Below are 17257 nucleotides of genomic sequence, written 5' to 3' on the forward strand. Positions count from 1 at the left end.
TCTGTCTGTCATTTCCCTTGCATCGTATCCTGACTATCCTATCCTTCACCCTGGTCTCCCGTGGATAGTGGTCTCCGAGAGGGACGGTCCGCGGCACATAGTGAGTCCTAGGACAGCCAGGGCTATGTAGAAAGATCCTGCTTCAAAACGAAAACAAAAAGGATGGACGAAAGGGTAGCTATAGTAAAACTCAAGACAGCCACTAAAATGGCATAGAAGAAAGTTTTGTGATATAATAAAATGCTTTCTAAACAGACAGATCCCTAGAGCATGACGACCAGGCAACCTAAGCACTTCGGTGGGCCCAGATTCAGTTAGAGACTGTCTCAAAATATAAGGGGAGTTCAATAGAGGAAGACACCTGACATTGACCTCTGCTCTCTCTCCCAACCCCCCCCCCCAACACACAGTGCTTTAGCATATTAAATTTTTTTAAAGCCACAAAGAACATATATTGTCTAACCACAGTATTTGTTTTATAGTTTCAAAACAGAAAATGGGATTTGAAAACATACCAAAGTTGTTAATATATCTTGTTTTATTAGTAGGGATTATATTCATTTTGTTTAAGGTTTTTTTGTATTTTGTGAAATTTCAGCAGTGGATATTTTTACAACACAGGAGAAAGTACAAGAGCCAGGTGCCGGGATGAGAGTCTGTAATCACAGCACTCAGGAAGGTCTCAAGTTGGAGACCAGCTTGGGCTACACAGCAGACTCCACCTCAAACAAAGGAGAAAAGACAAGAAATGCCCTTTGAAAGGTCTAGCAGCTAGAGGGCTGGGGAGGTGTTCAATTACCCCTTAAAGTGAAGAGGTATGATAGGGCCTGATTTTGTGAATGGCTGTAATCCCATCACTCAGGAGACAGATGTAGGAGGATTACAAATTTGAGGCCAACCTGGACTATGTAGTGAGATGCTGTCTGAAAACAAAACAATTAAAACTTGGGCGAAGGGACAGACACAAAGTCTAATTATGACTGCCAATACATAGTTCTAGAGGAGAGGTAAGGTGTAGTGTTCTAGGGTGAGAACATTTATAATAACCTATTAAATATTCAAGAGAGAGGAGTTTGATGTTTCCTAGCACAAATGAGTGATGAATGTGTTTTTTTTATTTTTATTTTTTTGGTTTTTCGAGACAGGGTTTCTCTGTGGCTTTGGAGCCTGTCCTGGAACTAGCTCTGTAGACCAGGCTGGTCTTGAACTCACAGAGATCCGCCTGCCTCTGCCTCCCAAGTGCTAGGATTAAAGGTGTGTGCCACCACCGCCCGGCTGAGTGATGAATGTGTAAGGAGTGTGTGTGTGTGTGTGAGTGTGTGTGTCTGTGTGAGTGTGTGTCTGTGTGTGTGAGTGTGTGAATGTGTGTGTGTGTGCCAGAGAGGAAACCTAGAGCCTTGCCAGATGGACAAATTCCAGTGTCTTAATCACTACACCACTCCATACCCAAAGGAGAGTGTGAGACAAGCCCTTCAACACAAGAATTTTCAGGCGGATATCCAGGAGAAGAAAGGGGTTTCTTGCGTCTAGGTTTCCAGTGGGGAATCTTGGAGGAGTATGTAGTAAAGAAGGTTCAGAACTTGATTCTTTAGAGCATGACCTATGGTGAACTCTAGGGATGCCCACAGACTAAATAGGCCGCTGAGCCTTTGTATAGACTCTCAGATAGTAAGCAAAGAGCTGCTGGGGTCCTAAAGCCTGCTGAAAAGTCTCAGCTACTCTGAAAATGGAAGACAGGTCAGCCCTCAACAGGGGACCCAGTGAAGGCCACCACCAACATCTGCTAGACTCAAAACCCAAGGAAGTCTGTACGATGAGTACATCTTCACAAAAGTCAAAGGGCATAGTTTGTATGGCAATGAATACAGTCCTGGGCAGTATGAGGGTAAGCCAGTTAGGAAGGGTGTAACACAGGAGGGGCAGGAAGCAAGTTTGCTCGGCTGAAAGCGTGCAAGCATGCATCAAGGTGTAGCTGGAGATAAAGCCGTGGGCTAAAGGGTATGGCTGATTGGCGGGTGTCTTGAAGCCTACCTTCTAATTTTTTAAGTTAGTTGACGTTAGCATGCAGAGTGATGGGTTTCCTCATGGGATTTTCATGTGTATATGTTATTACTGTTTATCCTCACTCGCCCCCTCCCCCAGTACCTTCCCACATATTCCCAACCCCTTCTTGCAGTTCCCCCCTCCTTGTCTGCTTTCATATTGCCTGTATTACTTTGCTCTCCCCCTGCGTTTCATGGTTTCTTTCTTCTCCCCCATGGAATCTTTTCTATTTTCAGACCCCTGCCACACACACACACAGACACAGACACACACAGACACAGACACACACAGACACAGACACACACACACAGACACAGACACACACAGACACACACAGACACACACACAGACACACACAGACACACACACACCTCTCTAAATGTAAATCCCACACATAGGTGGAAATGAGCAGGTACTGACTTCCCGAGTCTGCCTTATTTCCCTTTACACAACGGGCTCTGGTTCCATTCACGGATCTTCTAACCCGTACTGGTTGGGAAGCAAAGGAGTGCAAGCTTTTAAGAAAAAGGGTGGTGGGGTCAAATTGCAGGAGTCACTGTTGTACCAGGCACTGGAGGAAAAGTCCTTTCTTTGTCGTGACAGTAGACAGTTCCCTCGCTGCTGGGGAGCCTCTCCTTTCTACACCCTTGCTTTATCAGGGATGGGCAGACAGGGCGTGGCTTGTGTGTTTTTAGGGACCGCCAGAAGGCCATCTGTGGGGCAGAGGGAGCTCTTGGCTTTGAGGCTCTGCTCATCAGTCTAGAATATGGACTTTTCCCAGACCCATCTTTTGGGATGTTCCTGGCATTCTTGGCCGATGTCAGACCACCCTGCCTGTGGGGAGATGGTATTCCCAGCTAGAAGGCTCCAGCTTTGCCACTAAAGGACAAGGATCCCCCCGCGTCCCAAATGTGGTGAGTTCTCTCCCGTCTCCCTTCTTTTCTTAGTCTGTCTAGTTCTTTAAATTTCTCAGTATTGTTACGCTCATGAATGTAGAGAAATAATCTTTCCTTTTACAAAGAACATCTTTGCTTTGTTTTGTTTTGTTTTTCAAGACAAGGTTTCTCTGTGTAAGAGCCCTAGCTGTCCTGGAACCAGCTCTGTAGACCAGGCTGGCCTCAAACTCACAGAGATCAGCTTGCCTCTGCCTCCTGAGTGCTGGGATTAAAGGTGTGCGCCACCGCTGTCCAGCTACAAAGAACATTTTAAAGGATAAAAAGGGACAATGGTTAGCTGTCACTTAAGCCCCAAATACAGCAAGTGACAGGAATGACAGGTGGCTATGTATGAAGACTCTTACTTAACACTGCAGTGCTATTAATACTTCAGCAGGCATGCCGTTTGCCCTCACCATCTGCTCGGTCCTGAACTGGGTGACTGCGAAGTTGTAGATACCTGGGATCTTCTTAAACTGCTCAAGATGGGCAAAGAACGTCTGTTGGGATCCTTTCCTCCTCTTCTTTCTTTTTTTCTGACTTAGAAGTTTCAAAACTCAAACTAGTTCAGACTTACAATGGAACTGACTCTGGGGGAAGATACGTGCAACTTGTGTCATGGGAAAAAATGGTTACTTATGTGAAGAATTTTGCAAGCCATTAAGAGACAAACGTGTCAAAGACAAAAAACCCAGCAAAATACAGAGGAAATCATTGACAAGGACCAATAAATGAATAATCAAAGAAGTACAGATTAGCACAAGGGACTACCAAATTCTAAGAAATACAGTTTTGTTATCAAATTGGTAAAAACTTTAAAAACTTGATACATCCTTCTGAAGGCAGGGTTGTAGGAAAACAAGAAAATTAATTAATTAATTTGCTTTGACTTTTCCTTAGGGCAATTTGGTGGTGAAATTGTAAAACATTCCTATTTTAAAATTAGGAAAGTCAAGGCCTAAAAGTTTCAGCAGCTTCCTTTTACTCAGAGTCTCATTTAGTTGGAAACCGCACTGCTACCCCTAGGACGAAGCCTCCTACTCCCAGCCGCCAACCCGCTGTCATTTGTAGCAATGTTTAAGCCACCTACCATATTTAATTATTTTTTAAAATTCTCACAGGTCTGTGTTGGAACACTGAATCTGGTTGGAGAATATGTGGTTGCATGAACAATGTGTGTAATGCCACATTCCCGGAAAACATCAGGTACCAAAGCCACGATGGTTTTATGCTTTTGGAAAGATTTTTTAATTTTATGTGTATGAGTGTTTGTCTGCATGCTTGTATGTATGGCAGGTACATGCTTAGTGCCTGTGGAGGTCAGAAGAGGGCATTTTTTGGATCCCCTGGAATTGGAGTTACAGATGGTTGTGAGCTACCATGTGGGTGCTGGGATCGAACCCAGGTCCTCTCTGTGAGAGCAGGCAGTGCACTAAAGAGCTGAACCATTTCTCCAGCCCCTCCAGACTGTTTTCCAGTAACCAAAGTGATACAAAAGATATGAAATGTTGGAGAGACTTTGGGAGTGTTCTCGCCTCCTAGAGTGTTGGCATTTTCAACGTTTTCCTCGGTGTGGCTGGAAAGATTCTGCTTCCTGCTGATGGCATTTTGGGCAATGGCAAGTGGGTGGGCGGAGCTTTACTAGGGAGCCCTCTGGGGTCTCAGGCTGCTAGAGCACCCAGTGCACCTGGGTTATGACTGTCTCCTTTTTGCTCAGTACACATTTATCACGCACTTGTTCTCCAGGCATCTATATATTAAGTCCTCCCATCTACATGTGAAGACAGGCCCCTCCCCCACGGACTAAGAACATGCTATCACAGATAGTACACAACCTTGCTAGAGATGTGGAGCTAGCAAAGGAAAATAGGTGAGACCTGAACCCAGGTTTATTCAACCCCCAGTGCCTGTTTGAAGTGTCTTCATGATGGAACGGTGGACTTGTACGCCTCTGTTGGTTATATATAAATCTAAAAGGGTGTCAGGGAGGCTGGAGAGATGGCTCAGCAGTTAAGAGTACTTGCTGCTTTTCCTAGGGACCATTCTCAGTCCCCACATCAGGCTCCTCCCAACCACCAGCGTCTCCCGTTAACAGCGGAGCTGATGCCCTCCTCTACCTCCCAGGGCACCCGTACTCACGTGGTGTACACACCTCCTCTCGTATATACATACAATTTAAAATATTTAAGGATGAAGAAAAGAAAGTGTTTCTGAGAATTTTAGTCACTTTGTCACACGAGTGTAAGGATAGTGAAGCTGGGCTTTGAAGCACGTGTCCTTGCTCCTCAGGTGGAACACGTGACCTGGGTCTCAGCCCCACCTCCTAAGTTCTTCAGCTCAAGTTCATCAGTCCTCTTCCGGTGTCTGCCCTAGTTCATATGGAGAGACCACCAAGTCCCTCTGGCTCCCGGCTCCTCAGCTGCCTCCTCACTCTAGCCTCCCTCCAAATGCCTGCTCAGGTGTCAGGTAGGAGTTTTGGATCTTTCTCTGTCTGGGAGGTCTGACCGGGATGAGGCCTGGCGCTGGAATTTGGTTCTTGGGTTCCGTTGTCTGCTGTCCTTCCCAGGCTCTGCCCTTCCTTAGGAAACTCCCCTTTCTCACTCATCCCCCAAGCCATCTCTTCAGCACCCTTCACCCCGTTTGGTGTCTGTTCCACAGGGAATACTGACAAGTTCTACCTGGCCCCACTCGGGGGCAGAGCCGAGCTGCCCTGCCCCATCTTGCTCTGGCCAGGCATGGTGCTCAGCGAGGTGAGGTGGGAACGGCCTGCACACCTGCCTCGCACCCAGGCTGTCCACGTGTTCCGGGATGGGCAGGACAGTGATGAAGAGCTGATGCCAGAATACAAGGGCAGGACCACGCTGGTGAGAGATACCCAGAAGCAAAGTTACATTCTGTATATCAGTAACGTGAGGCTCGAGGACCGAGGGCTGTACCAATGCCAGTTCCGGGTCGGAAACCAGAGTCAAGAGGGCAACGTGACCCTACAAGTGGCAGGTTAGGATGGGTTGCAGGGGCCTGGGTCATTTGTGGCAATTGCCTTGTCAGCTCTGTCTTCTCTAGCTGGGTCTGCTCATCTCAATGAAGCCCTGACTGGTGATTCTTCCCGGGAGGGGGAGAAACCTGGACTTCGGAAAACACTGTCCAGTGCAGGACCCGGATAAACACAGGCTGGCCGGCTCAGACAAGAGCAGTTTTCTCAGCTTCGTTACCAAGAAACTCACAACCAGGGCCGCAAGGAAAAGTCCTCAAGGGCCAGGATTCCCTGCTGTGATAAGGAATTGCTTCACAGTCCTTTTCCAAGTTCTTGAGTATTTAAAGAGCCAGAAGTCAGAGACTGTTCCTCAAACTAGCTTCAGGGTTTTTATAAAAATCAGTCTACTGCAGACCCATCCCAAGTCTCTGCTCTCACTTCAGGCCAGTCCATGGGGTTACCATTGTCAGTCTTTTTTAAAGATTTTTTTAAAATTTTTATTTTATGTGTTTGGGTGTATTGTCTGCTCATATATCTGTCTACCAAATAGGTACTTGGGGCCCACAGACCCCAGAAGAGAGTGTCAGATCCCCTTGGGACTAGAATTACAAACAGTTGTGAGCTGCCATGTGGATGGTGGGGTGGGTCCTCTGGAAGGGCAGCCAGTACTTTTAACCCCTGAGCCAGCTCATCTCTCCAACCCCTGATCATCTTTGCTTATCATTTAGTTACGAAAGAGGGATGAAATTCATTTAAAACGCATAGTAGTTGGTAGATTCTTTCCAGTCACGGAGTCCTTTGGCTGGGGGTGGGCAAGATACCTTTCAAACAGGGACTGAGGTGCCCAAAGGAACAGAATAGTGTGGACGGGTGTTGTTATGAGCGGATCTTGAACTTCATTTGGATTGACATCATTGTGGTGGTCAGACCCGCTGAGGGTAAAGGGAAGGCAGAAACGACAGCTCTATTAACAGCTGTCCATCAGAGGAAGGGGTGGAAGGCAGGACACTGGCTAGGACTGTACCCTTGCCACCACGCCCCTGCCAGTCAGTTAAGTTGCCTCAGTCAGACAATCTGTCCCCTTTAGTTTCAGGCTCTGATCCCTTCATCCACGTGAAGAGCTATGATGCTGGCTGGATTCAGCTGGTGTGCTGGTCAATGGGATGGTTCCCAAAGCCGTGGACCGAGTGGAGAGACACTCAGGGCAGAGTGCTCCTGTCGCTCTCAGAGACCCACTCCCTGGATGAAACTGGGCTATTCCGAACAGCAGTGTCCAGCCGCGTCAGGGACAGCGCTCTGGGGAATGTGTCCTGCACTGTCCGTAATGAGATCCTCGGCCAAGAGAAGACCACAGCCATGGTTATTGCAGGTAATGCGGGGGCGCAAATCAGCTTGAGGCTCTTGAGGAGCCTGGAGGAAATTTTACCTTGTGGGGGCTTTATACAGACTTTTCAGGGGAAGGGAGATGGCTCGGTGGTTGGGGCATTCAGAAACACACACGCTACACAGACACACATGCAAGCCAAACACCCATACATGTAAAAATTTTAAATTAATTTTTTGTTTTTTTTTTCATTCTATGAATTATATTATAGCTCTAAGAATGTGTATTGTGAAAAATAAACATGAAAAAGTGGAACATTTTAGAGAAATCAAAAACAATGGCGTAGAATCTCATAAATCATAGAGAATTACTGCTAATGTTTTGGGGGTCCACATTCACATGCCCTGAGGAGTGTGCCCACACTTCTGTGTGTGCCCACGTTTGTTCCTCATTTCTTTTCTCACTTCTCAAGTCATAAACTATTTGTTCTCTAATTCTGAAGTGTTTTTTCATAAATTGATTTTTGGGGAGGCATCAAATTCCATCATGTGGCTATTGATCAAAACAAAGTAACCCGAAGGCTGTCTCTGGGACTCCAGATGCTTTGCAACGCCCCCCAGCCCCCCCCCCCCCCCGCCCCACTGACCTCCCCCACGACCCCCTTCCCCGCCCCACCGACACCCCCCTGCCGCATCTGATAACTAGTGGTGGGTGGACATCTTCACACTTATTTCAAGCTGATTCAGAACACATTCTTTAAAAAATGGAACTGCTGGGTTAAAAAGTGTGAAGCTTTGAAATATCCTTGAAATATGGAGTCACGTGATAAAATAAGTTGGTAGAGAAGCCTCCTGGACATCTGCCAATCCTTTTCTTCACTCCTCCCTTTATGTTCCTCCCCTCTTACTTCTGCCACCGCCTCTCCCTAGCTCCTAAGAGTTTAAGGTGACTTATTTAAGTCCTTCCCCTCCCCCGTAGTCCCAGGGAATTAAGACTCCATTTTACAGATGAATAACCCAGGTTGGGAGAGGCTGGGTCTCTTGCCTAGGGCCTCCCAATGGTTGAAAAGGATGTACAGCCAGCTGGGACTCCTCACAGCCCCCCCTTTCCTGTCCTGCCTCCTGGGGTCACAGATAAGCAGTCCCATCTCCTGCATTCCTTTCCCTTTCCTGTCTGAGCTCCAGGCCTGCCGCTGTGGTCCGTAGACCTTGTCTTGCCCCTGCTGACGGTGGAGCAGAGAGACAGCCTGGAACACATTGTTGTAGCCACGTCTGTGGCTGCACAACAGAAAGGGTTTGAGGAGAAGGCAGGCGGGACTCATAAGGGACTGTTGGGAATTTTAAGGAGCACACATTCTGGGCTTTGAGGTCTCTGGAGTATTTGTCCATAGAGTTAGAAGACAGGGTGAACTTGTGGTTGAGAAGTCTTCATTGGATGCGAACATCCCATTTCTCTCTGTCACCCAGAGTTTGAGTTAACAAGGGAAGCAAAGAGGCTCATCAGTCTTGGCAGGGTTCTCCCTAGAGCCGATGGAGTTGGTTGGCTATGCCTGAGCCACCTACCCTCCGAGGCAGAGAACTGCTCTCAGCCGTCTCCTTGAGGGTGGTCATTGGTGGTCTCTGTTTCAGCCCCAGCTCCCGGAAGTCTGTCCTCTCCAGCAGTGGCTCTCTCTGTGGTCCTGCCTATCTTGGGACTCCTTATCCTTCTTGGCATTTGGCTCATCTGTAAACAAAAAAGATCAAAAGGTAACTTGGTGGTGGAGCTGTGAGGACAGTGATTATAGGGTGTGGGGGTGTGGGGGACTGTGACTGCCCTAGGGAAAGACTAGCAGAAGTAGATGTGGGCATGGCATCTACCAGAGGTGGGAGACCCCGCAAGTTGAAAACTGGGACAATCATAAACCCGGGACACACATGGCAGAGGGAATGCAGTAGACTGCGGAGAGGCTCTGGGTAGAGCTGTGCGTTCTCACCCTTTGAGAAATTAGACAGCAACCAACCCTGGCAGCTTTCTAATTAACTAAGAAATTAGAGCCTTCTAATCAGGAAATCCAATTATATCCATTAAAACCCTCATTAAAATGGTCACATTTCTTGGGCTCTTGATTGCAAAGGATTTGGAAAGTTACGTAACCCAACATTTCTTCCCCCTCTTGATGGTGTGAAGACTCTGATCTTTTCAAATGCCCATACGCCTATAGTGGCAAGGGGTCAGTCCTAACCAGACGGCTTAGGCCATGTTTGGGCAACACTGTGTGTTAGGAAGAAATGCTTCCTAAGCTGAGCTCACTCTCCCCTCTCTCCTTTCCAGAGAAGCTGCTGTACGAACAGGTGATGGAGGTAGGTAAGTGTTCCGGGTACGGGTGGGGCACATGCTTTTGTTTTGTTGGTTTCTGTATCTCCAGTGCCCACAGAACTACATTTGTACCTGAAAGTTCCACCACCTTCTGTTTGTGTTGATGGAGGAACTCAGTGTTTTTCCTAAAAGCAGAGGTAACGCACGGAATGGGGACATCCCGACCAGAATGGCGCTCTAAAGAGGGCTCTTTGGCTACTGGGTTGTGAAGAGACCAGAGGAGTAAGACAGGACCTGCCAGACCAATTGGGTTCCCACTTTTGTGGTTCAGAGGAGAGATATGACAGGCTGAATCAGGAGGGGCAGAAATGAAGATGGCAGAGTTGGGGGTAGTTCAGGAGCTGATAAAACCAATAGGGACTCAGAACCTTCCCTGGAAATAGTCGAGAATTTTATCTGCTTCCTCTTTTCTTTCTCTAGAAAATCTTCTGGAAGACCACGCCAAAGAAAAAGGTATGTACCGAGCGAGAGGCAGTAAGCAAGTATAGCATTCTTTCTTCTTACTGTAGATGCCAGCAGTCCCTCCACAGTACTAGAATTCAGTTTCCGGTGTCGAGGGGCGATGGAGTTGGTGGCAGTGAGTGAGGAGATGCCAATGCCCAATGCATGTGTCTGGATTGCCATGCGCTCCTTCATCAGTCATTCTAGCAATCTTCTTAAAAGGAGGTCTGCCTGTGACTGAAAGACATATGAGCAAGGTCACACGGGATGAATGAGAAACGCAGGGACCCACATGACCTTGACGTGCAGAGCAGTGGCATGGTGCCATGGAAGGGCTGCAGGCTTTGGGGTCGGCCGTACTTGATTCAGCTTGCTGGTCTCCCATATTGTGGCCTTGAGCTATTCAGTCTTGCCCTGGACTCTGGATTCCTTATTTGTAATACGGGGATACTAAGATCCAGGGTTAAAAGAGAAAACCTTTTCAAAAGATCTGCCGCAGGGTCTGGGTTTTTTTTTTTTCTCTCTCAATGCCACTTCATCATCATTAATTGGATGAACACATGCTGGTGTCTTCCTAGGACAAAAGTCAAAAGACATGCTTTTGAAGTCTTGTGGAGATCTATCATCGACTTGATGGCTCCTAGTTCAGTGATGTTAGAATCTGGCCCTACGTCATTTCTCCCCAACCTGGGGTTGGAGAGTGTGGAGTTTATACTGCAGCCAGGCTGACTGCTCTGCCCAAGAGCACAGAGGAACAGCATTGTGTGATGGCAAGGGACACTGACTTAGAGGTCAGACAGATTTGAGTTCAAATCCCGCCTCCTTGGTCACTTACTAGATCGATGACCTTGAGAAAATTTCACGGTCCTTCTGAGCCTCAGCCTATTTTCTTCAAAGCAGGAATGCACGTCATGGTTTAGAGGTTCCAGGTCTCACTCTGTGTAAGAGCAGGGCACGGTGGATGGTGGCAGTTAGGTTGTGGAAGTGACAGTCATACATCCTAAGCTCCTGAGAAGCTATGGCTTATTCAGCGTCACTGTTCCAAGCCAGGAGCCTACCCTGGGTCTATCCCTTAGCTGGGTGGACTCAGGTGCATAGCTCCAATTCTCTGACAAGGGTAATGCTAGGCTGGGGAAGATAAGGGCCAGGTGGGCCCTCTAGAGACGCTAGAAGCACTTGTGCAAAGCACAGGAAGCATATAAATATTCCAGACTTCCTGGGCCCTGAATTGTGAAAACGGTGACTTTGGAGAATTGCTCTAGGGAATTACAAAGTCACTCCAGTGAGTGAGTTAGTGATGGGTCTTAGATACTGTAAACAGGAGGCTGCAGAAAGGCAGTAAGTCATGAGAACGTGCATACGTGCGCGCGCACACACACACACACACACACACACACACACACACACACACACCCTAGTATTACTGACATGGAAAGAGAGGACGTGAGACCAGACAGAAACAAAGGGAAAGGGGAAGCAAAGAGAGAGCTACCAGCAGGAAAATTACACAAGCTCCATTGGACTCATAAGTCTGACTTTAACCGGGGATTAGATTAGGAACTGATGGAAGCAGCTCCGACCTTTCCTTCTTGGTGGTGTGTGTGTGTGCGCGTGCGTGTATGCGTGTATGTGAGTGTGTGTGGTGGAGTGGTGGGCTTTCCAGGGCCCCAGGGATAAGGCATCAGGTCACTCACTCCTTTCTCTCTCTCTCTCTGGTTTTCAGGAAGACTCCACAAAGCCCTCAGTAAGTGCTGTCAAGTTCTCTTAGCCCCCCTCTTTCTGCTACTGTCTCTGCTGCCGGCTGACTGGCTCAGTGACTGTCTGGGCAGGGGGAACAGGGCAATTCAAACCAAGGAGGGTTGCCTGGCTGTCGACATCCCCATTGTGAGCGCTGTCTGTTTCTCTTTCCTACACAGCACTTATGTGGCTTCTAAGTGGGAGCTGTTTCACCAAGATGTGTGCCTCTCTTAGATGAAGCCCCTGGGACGTCCTTTATACCGGGCATAGTGCTCCCTAGGCAGGGTCTGCGGCTGTTGCGTCCCCTCTGGAATGTGACGCGGCCTTCTGAATTCTCAGTCATTTCATCCACGGGAACCCATTTTTAACACTTAATAATAACAAAAAACCAGCCAGGCAAGGTGGCACACACCTTTTATCCCAGCACTCAGGCAAATCTTGAGTTTGAAGCCAGCCTGGTCTGTATATGAAGTTCCAGAGCTACATGGTGAGACCCTTGTCCAAAACAAAACAAAAACCAACACCAACAAACCAAAGAACAAGAAGACAAACAAAAAATTGAAGGCATGTGACATGTATACATATCTTACATAGAGAAAATACACATGCTAACAAGATTTTATAGGGATTTGGCGACAGTTTTACATAAAGTTTTATCTTATTCAATAACATCTTCACATACTTCACTTACATTGTCACCTACAAATGTAATATTTATTGTACCTGAAGGTAAGGTTTGACTCACATAGGAATTTGGGGATCATCTGTCATATCTCTGGGGACCCCTAGGCCACAGCAGGGAGCCATACCCCTATTGCAGGCATCATTATGGGGGAAGTCCCAGGACACGGCTGCTTCTAATCTGTTATGGGAATGCGGGTGTGAGGGACAGAAGCATAGTGAGCGGGTCATGGTCCTTGTTCTGATGCATCCAACTGTTTTTATTCTTCAGAGAAGCTCCGGAGTGAACTGAGTAAGTCTGCCATGTTTTTGTAATTTCCATGCCAACGTATTTCCTGCCCCGTAAGTCCAGTGACAGATAGCTCACCCCTTGCTTCTTCTCCCCCAGAATTGAAAAGAGCCGCTGCCAACGCAGGTGAGATGCTCTTCCTCTGGCTTTGGCTCTGCCCTCCGGGCTGCCTCCATTCCTACCCCGCTTTAACAAATCCTCCCTTTGCCTTTCAGGTTGGAGAAGAGCCCGGCTGCATTTTGGTAAGTTAAGTCAGCCTTCCCGGTTTCCATTCCAGAGCCCATGCTTCTCGGACTCTGTTGCTTGAGTTTTCATCCCGTCCCACTTGAATCCGGACTGTAAATTTATGTTATTATAAGTAGTGGTTGTGTCGCTATGCAGCACAGCTGGATCAGGTCTGTCATTCTCCTTGCCTTCCCTCAGAGGACTGTGACCCAGGAGATGTAAGTCAAACAAACCCTTTCCTCCCTAGTTCCTTTTGGTCGAGGTGTTTCGTCCCAGCAATAGCAACTGTAACTGAGACAGGAGAGAGGATATATTTGGCTTCCAGCTCACAATTAATCATCAGTCAAACGCAAAACAGGAATCTGGAAGCAGCGACTAAAGTACAGACCATGGGGACATGTGGCTTACTGGCTTGCTCCCTGTGACTTGTCCAGCCTGCTTTCTCGTACAACTCAGGACCACCCGCCCAGGGGTGACACCACCCACAATGGGCGGAGTCCTGCCGTATCAATCATTAATCAAGGAAATGAACCCATCAGTTTTTCCTACAGTTAAATCTGATGGAGACAGCTTTTGTTTTGTATTGTTGTTGTTGTTTTGGAGACAGGGTTTCTCTGCGTGGTCCTGGTTGTCCTGGAACTCACTCTGTAGATCAGGCTGGCCCTGGAACTAGCTCTACAGAACAGGATGGCCTCGAACTCACAGAGATCCGCCTGCCTCTGTCTCCTGAGTGCTGAGATTAAAGACATGCGCCGCCACCACCAGGCTGGAAAGCATTTTCTTAATTGAGTTTCCCTCTTCCCAGATTACTCTAGCACAGCAGTTCTCAACCTTCCTAATGCTGCAACCTTTTAATATACAGCGCCTCATGTGGTGGTGACCCCCAACCACCATATGAAATAACCATAAAGTTATTTCACTGCTATTTCATGACTGTAATTTTGTACTGTTATGAATTGGAATGTAAATATCTAATATACAGGATCTCTGATATACAACCCCCAAGGGAAGGGGGTCGTGACCCACAGGTTGAGAACCACTAGAGTCTAGCTTGTTATCAGATTGTCAAAAAGCTAACCAGAACATGGTCTAACATCCAAGTCTAGATTTTTTTTGTGTGTTTTGGCTTCTGAGGCTGTCCAGTGCAGTGCCGGCTGGTTTCCTATTCTCTCTGAGGCCACGGATGACCCTGAGCTACTGATGCTCCAGCCTTCCTCCACTCCCCAATACCGTCGTACTGCGTCATCCCACCTGTTTTACATAGTGATGGAAGTGGAACTTAGGACTCCAGGCTCACTAGGCAAGCTTTCTATCTGCAAGCTAAATGTCCGGTTCCAGTATGTCTGTGGATGTGGTCGGGGAAAGCCATGAACTAAAACAGATTAGTGACAGATTGCAGACCTCCAGAGAATTTCCCCCCTCCAAATCTACCTGAAGATTCCTTAAGATATAAATTTCTCTTCTCTCTACAGTGGTGGTAACCCTGGACCCTGACACGGCCCATCCCAAACTCATCCTGTCTGAGGATCGGAGATGTGTGAGGCTTGGCGACAAGAAGCGGTCCGTTCCTGACCACCCTCAGAGGTTTGATTTTGTCGTCAGCGTGCTTGGCTCTGAGTACTTCACCACCGGCTGCCATTACTGGGAGGTGTACGTGGGCGAGAAGACCAAATGGATCCTTGGTGTGTGCAGTGACTCCGTGAGCCGGAAGGGGAAGGTCACGGCCTCACCCGCCAACGGCCACTGGCTCCTGCGGCAGAGCCGTCGGAATGAGTATGAAGCTCTCACGTCCCCGCAGACCTCCTTCCGTCTGAAGGAGTCTCCAAAGTGTGTGGGGGTTTTCTTGGACTATGAAGCGGGAGTCATCTCCTTCTACAACGTGACTGACAAGTCCCACATCTTTACTTTCACCCACAGTTTCTCTAGCCCCCTTCGTCCTTTCTTTGAACCTTGTCTTCACGATGAGGGGAGGAACACGGCACCTCTAGTTATTTGTACCGAGCTGCAGAAGTCAGACGAATCGGTTGTTACCAAACAGGAGGGAAAAAGCCGTGCTAATGGAGACGTGACCCTGAAGGTGAATCCGTCCTTACTGTCTCCTCAGGGTTCTGAGCTTTTTCCAGTCAACGATACCTGGCCCTCTAGCCTCGGCCCTGCCCTTCAGGGGTTTAAGGCTCCTTCTCTATAGGGTTGTGCCCTGTGATCTGATGCGTGCAGGTGAGCATCTTCTAGCCTGGCACCCTGGACTCAGTCTTCTGGCCCAGCATCTGTTTCTCCAGTACCTCTGGTCTTTGACCCAAATCCAGACCCCTTCTGTGGCTTCTGTCTGTACCACCTTTCTCCCAGGGTTCAATTCTGAACACTGCCTTTTTTTTTTTTCTGGAGACTGGACATTCCCATTGCCCTGGTGGATGACTTCTTGATATGAACAGCGCTCACTCAGTGGAGGTTTAGTAGGAGACGTTGGCTGTATCTCAGCAGCGTTCAGTGCAGGCTCAGGAGACAGGCTCTGTACCTGAGGGAATCCTGACAGGAACTTCTCACAGCGTCAATGGGTTTTCAGTAGTGAAGCTACAGCCCCCGACTCTGAGTTCTTTCATCAAAGACTGTTCTTCTCTACCCCCAACCCTGTCCCCAGTTCAGGCCTCCAACTCCCAAAGCCAGCTTTCTTACAAGTGTATGTCTTGTGAATCGCACATGCTCCCTTCTTTGTTCAGGACTGAAGCAGAGGAGTCAGCATCCCGTTGCTTTCTATTTCCTTCACGCTGTTGACAGCACAGCCTGGGGACAACCAGAGTATGTTTTCAACAGCTAGCTTTAAAGGGAGCCATCTAGGATGTACGTGTTTTCAGAATCAGTTTACCTACATGTTGACCAGGAACTATAATATCCCCAAAACCCTCAACATAGGCATGGAGCTGGGAGGCACAGCTGTAATCAAAGCTGTCCAGCTGTGTGGTCACTCTGCAGTCTATGGCTCTGACCCTCTGAAGACCTCATGAAGTTCAGAGAGGCCCATGAGAAAAAGTGGCAGTTTGAGCCACTCACCTCAATAGACCCACAAGACCATTATTCTTCAAGACTCGACAATAGCCTCTGGGTCATAGATTACTGATTTCAAGAAAGCTGGTCTTATTTAAAATAAGATGTCTTATTGCTGGGTATGGTGACACACATCTTTAGTCCCAACAGGCGGGTCTCTGTAAGTTTGAGACCAGCCTGGTCTACATAGTGAGGTCCAGGATGGAGAGACCCTGTCTCAATTCCCCCAACCCCCCAAAACTCCAAAACCAAGTAAGACATCTTATTTGAAAGATTATATAGTGAGACAATAAAATAATGAATTTAAGGCTGGAAATACTACTGGTCGATTGAGAGCTTATACTGCTCTTGCAGAGGACCTGAGTTTGGTTTCTGGCACCCATATTGGGCAATTGACAACCACCTGAAACTCCAACTCCAGAGGATGAGGCTTCCTCTTCTAGCTTTCAAGGGCACCTTCAATTCACTGCACATAACTATACATCAACGCACACATGCATACACACACACACACGCGCGCACACTACACATTTATTTTTTTGGATGTGGATTAGAAAAAGAAGGCAAGGAACTTTCAGGTAACACCTATGTATGTGAGGCAGCCTCTTTGTTTGCAGGTGAGAAGGCAACTGGACCCCTCTGGAACTAGATCTGTGACAAGTTCTTTCCAATAGTGCCTGCAATAGTCAGGGTTCCCTAGAGAAACAGAGCCAACTGTGTGTGTGTGTGTGTGTGTGTGTGTGTGTGTGTAGTGCCGGAATGGGGGCAGAAAACGAATACATACGAGACTGAAGTTGGCAAGTTGGAAATCGAGAAAGAGCCAATGTTTAATTTCAGTCCAAGGTAAGGGAAAGACCTGAAGTCCTGTCCAACGCCGGACAGGCCCCAAAACTGGTCTGGAATCTTCCACTGATTGGATGGCTCCCCCTGGAATTAACAAGGGTAACTGCTTTCCTCAATCTACTGATTAAATGTTAATCTTGTCCAATCTGCCCTCATAGGGACAACAATTATAATGTCTGATGAAATATCTGGGAACCTTGTGACCTGGTCAAGGTGATATGTAAAACTTGCTTTTACAGAGCCTCAAAGGACTATTTTGTTTGTCTTTGTACAGTTATTAAATACAACTTTTAGTATTTACTGTTTGGCATGTTGTCTTCATTGTGAAGGAAACTGTGGAGAAAACATACGATGGGCTTGGTTTCAAG

General features: G+C 47.6%; 1 protein-coding gene and 1 long non-coding RNA gene across 6 annotated transcripts in view; one reads left to right on the forward strand and one right to left on the reverse strand.

Annotated features, from left to right (window-relative positions):
• The window catches only part of Ermap (erythroblast membrane associated protein (Scianna blood group)), a 28398-nt gene extending 11213 nt beyond the window's left edge, over positions 1–17185 (forward strand). For 4 of the 5 annotated variants that reach the window (XM_050161406.1, XM_050161407.1, XM_050161409.1 and 1 more), the window contains 13 exons: positions 2825–2957; positions 4100–4184; positions 5268–5444; positions 5637–5975; positions 7040–7321; positions 8905–9021; positions 9587–9619; positions 10052–10084; positions 11796–11816; positions 12762–12782; positions 12879–12905; positions 12995–13021; positions 14477–17185. In XM_050161406.1, coding sequence (XP_050017363.1) covers positions 5357–5444; positions 5637–5975; positions 7040–7321; positions 8905–9021; positions 9587–9619; positions 10052–10084; positions 11796–11816; positions 12762–12782; positions 12879–12905; positions 12995–13021; positions 14477–15192 — 1704 coding nt within the window. In that variant the 5' untranslated portion in view covers positions 2825–2957; positions 4100–4184; positions 5268–5356 and the 3' untranslated portion in view covers positions 15193–17185. The remainder of the gene's footprint in view (positions 1–2824; positions 2958–4099; positions 4185–5267; positions 5445–5636; positions 5976–7039; positions 7322–8904; positions 9022–9586; positions 9620–10051; positions 10085–11795; positions 11817–12761; positions 12783–12878; positions 12906–12994; positions 13022–14476) is intronic. The other variant, XM_050161411.1, reaches the window with a different exon arrangement.
• On the reverse strand, positions 8859–11785 carry LOC126513179 (uncharacterized). The gene is made up of 3 exons (XR_007595254.1): positions 10908–11785; positions 10136–10309; positions 8859–8998 (listed from the first exon to the last, which is right to left on the reverse strand). It is a non-coding gene; the product is annotated as an uncharacterized lncRNA (long non-coding RNA).
• Positions 17186–17257: the final 72 nt, after the last annotated feature.

This window comes from Alexandromys fortis, unplaced genomic scaffold (assembly GCF_014885135.2).
Source record: "Alexandromys fortis isolate MF-2015 unplaced genomic scaffold, M_Fortis_MF-2015_v1.1 scaffold_122, whole genome shotgun sequence".
Lineage (NCBI taxonomy): Eukaryota > Metazoa > Chordata > Mammalia > Rodentia > Cricetidae > Alexandromys > Alexandromys fortis.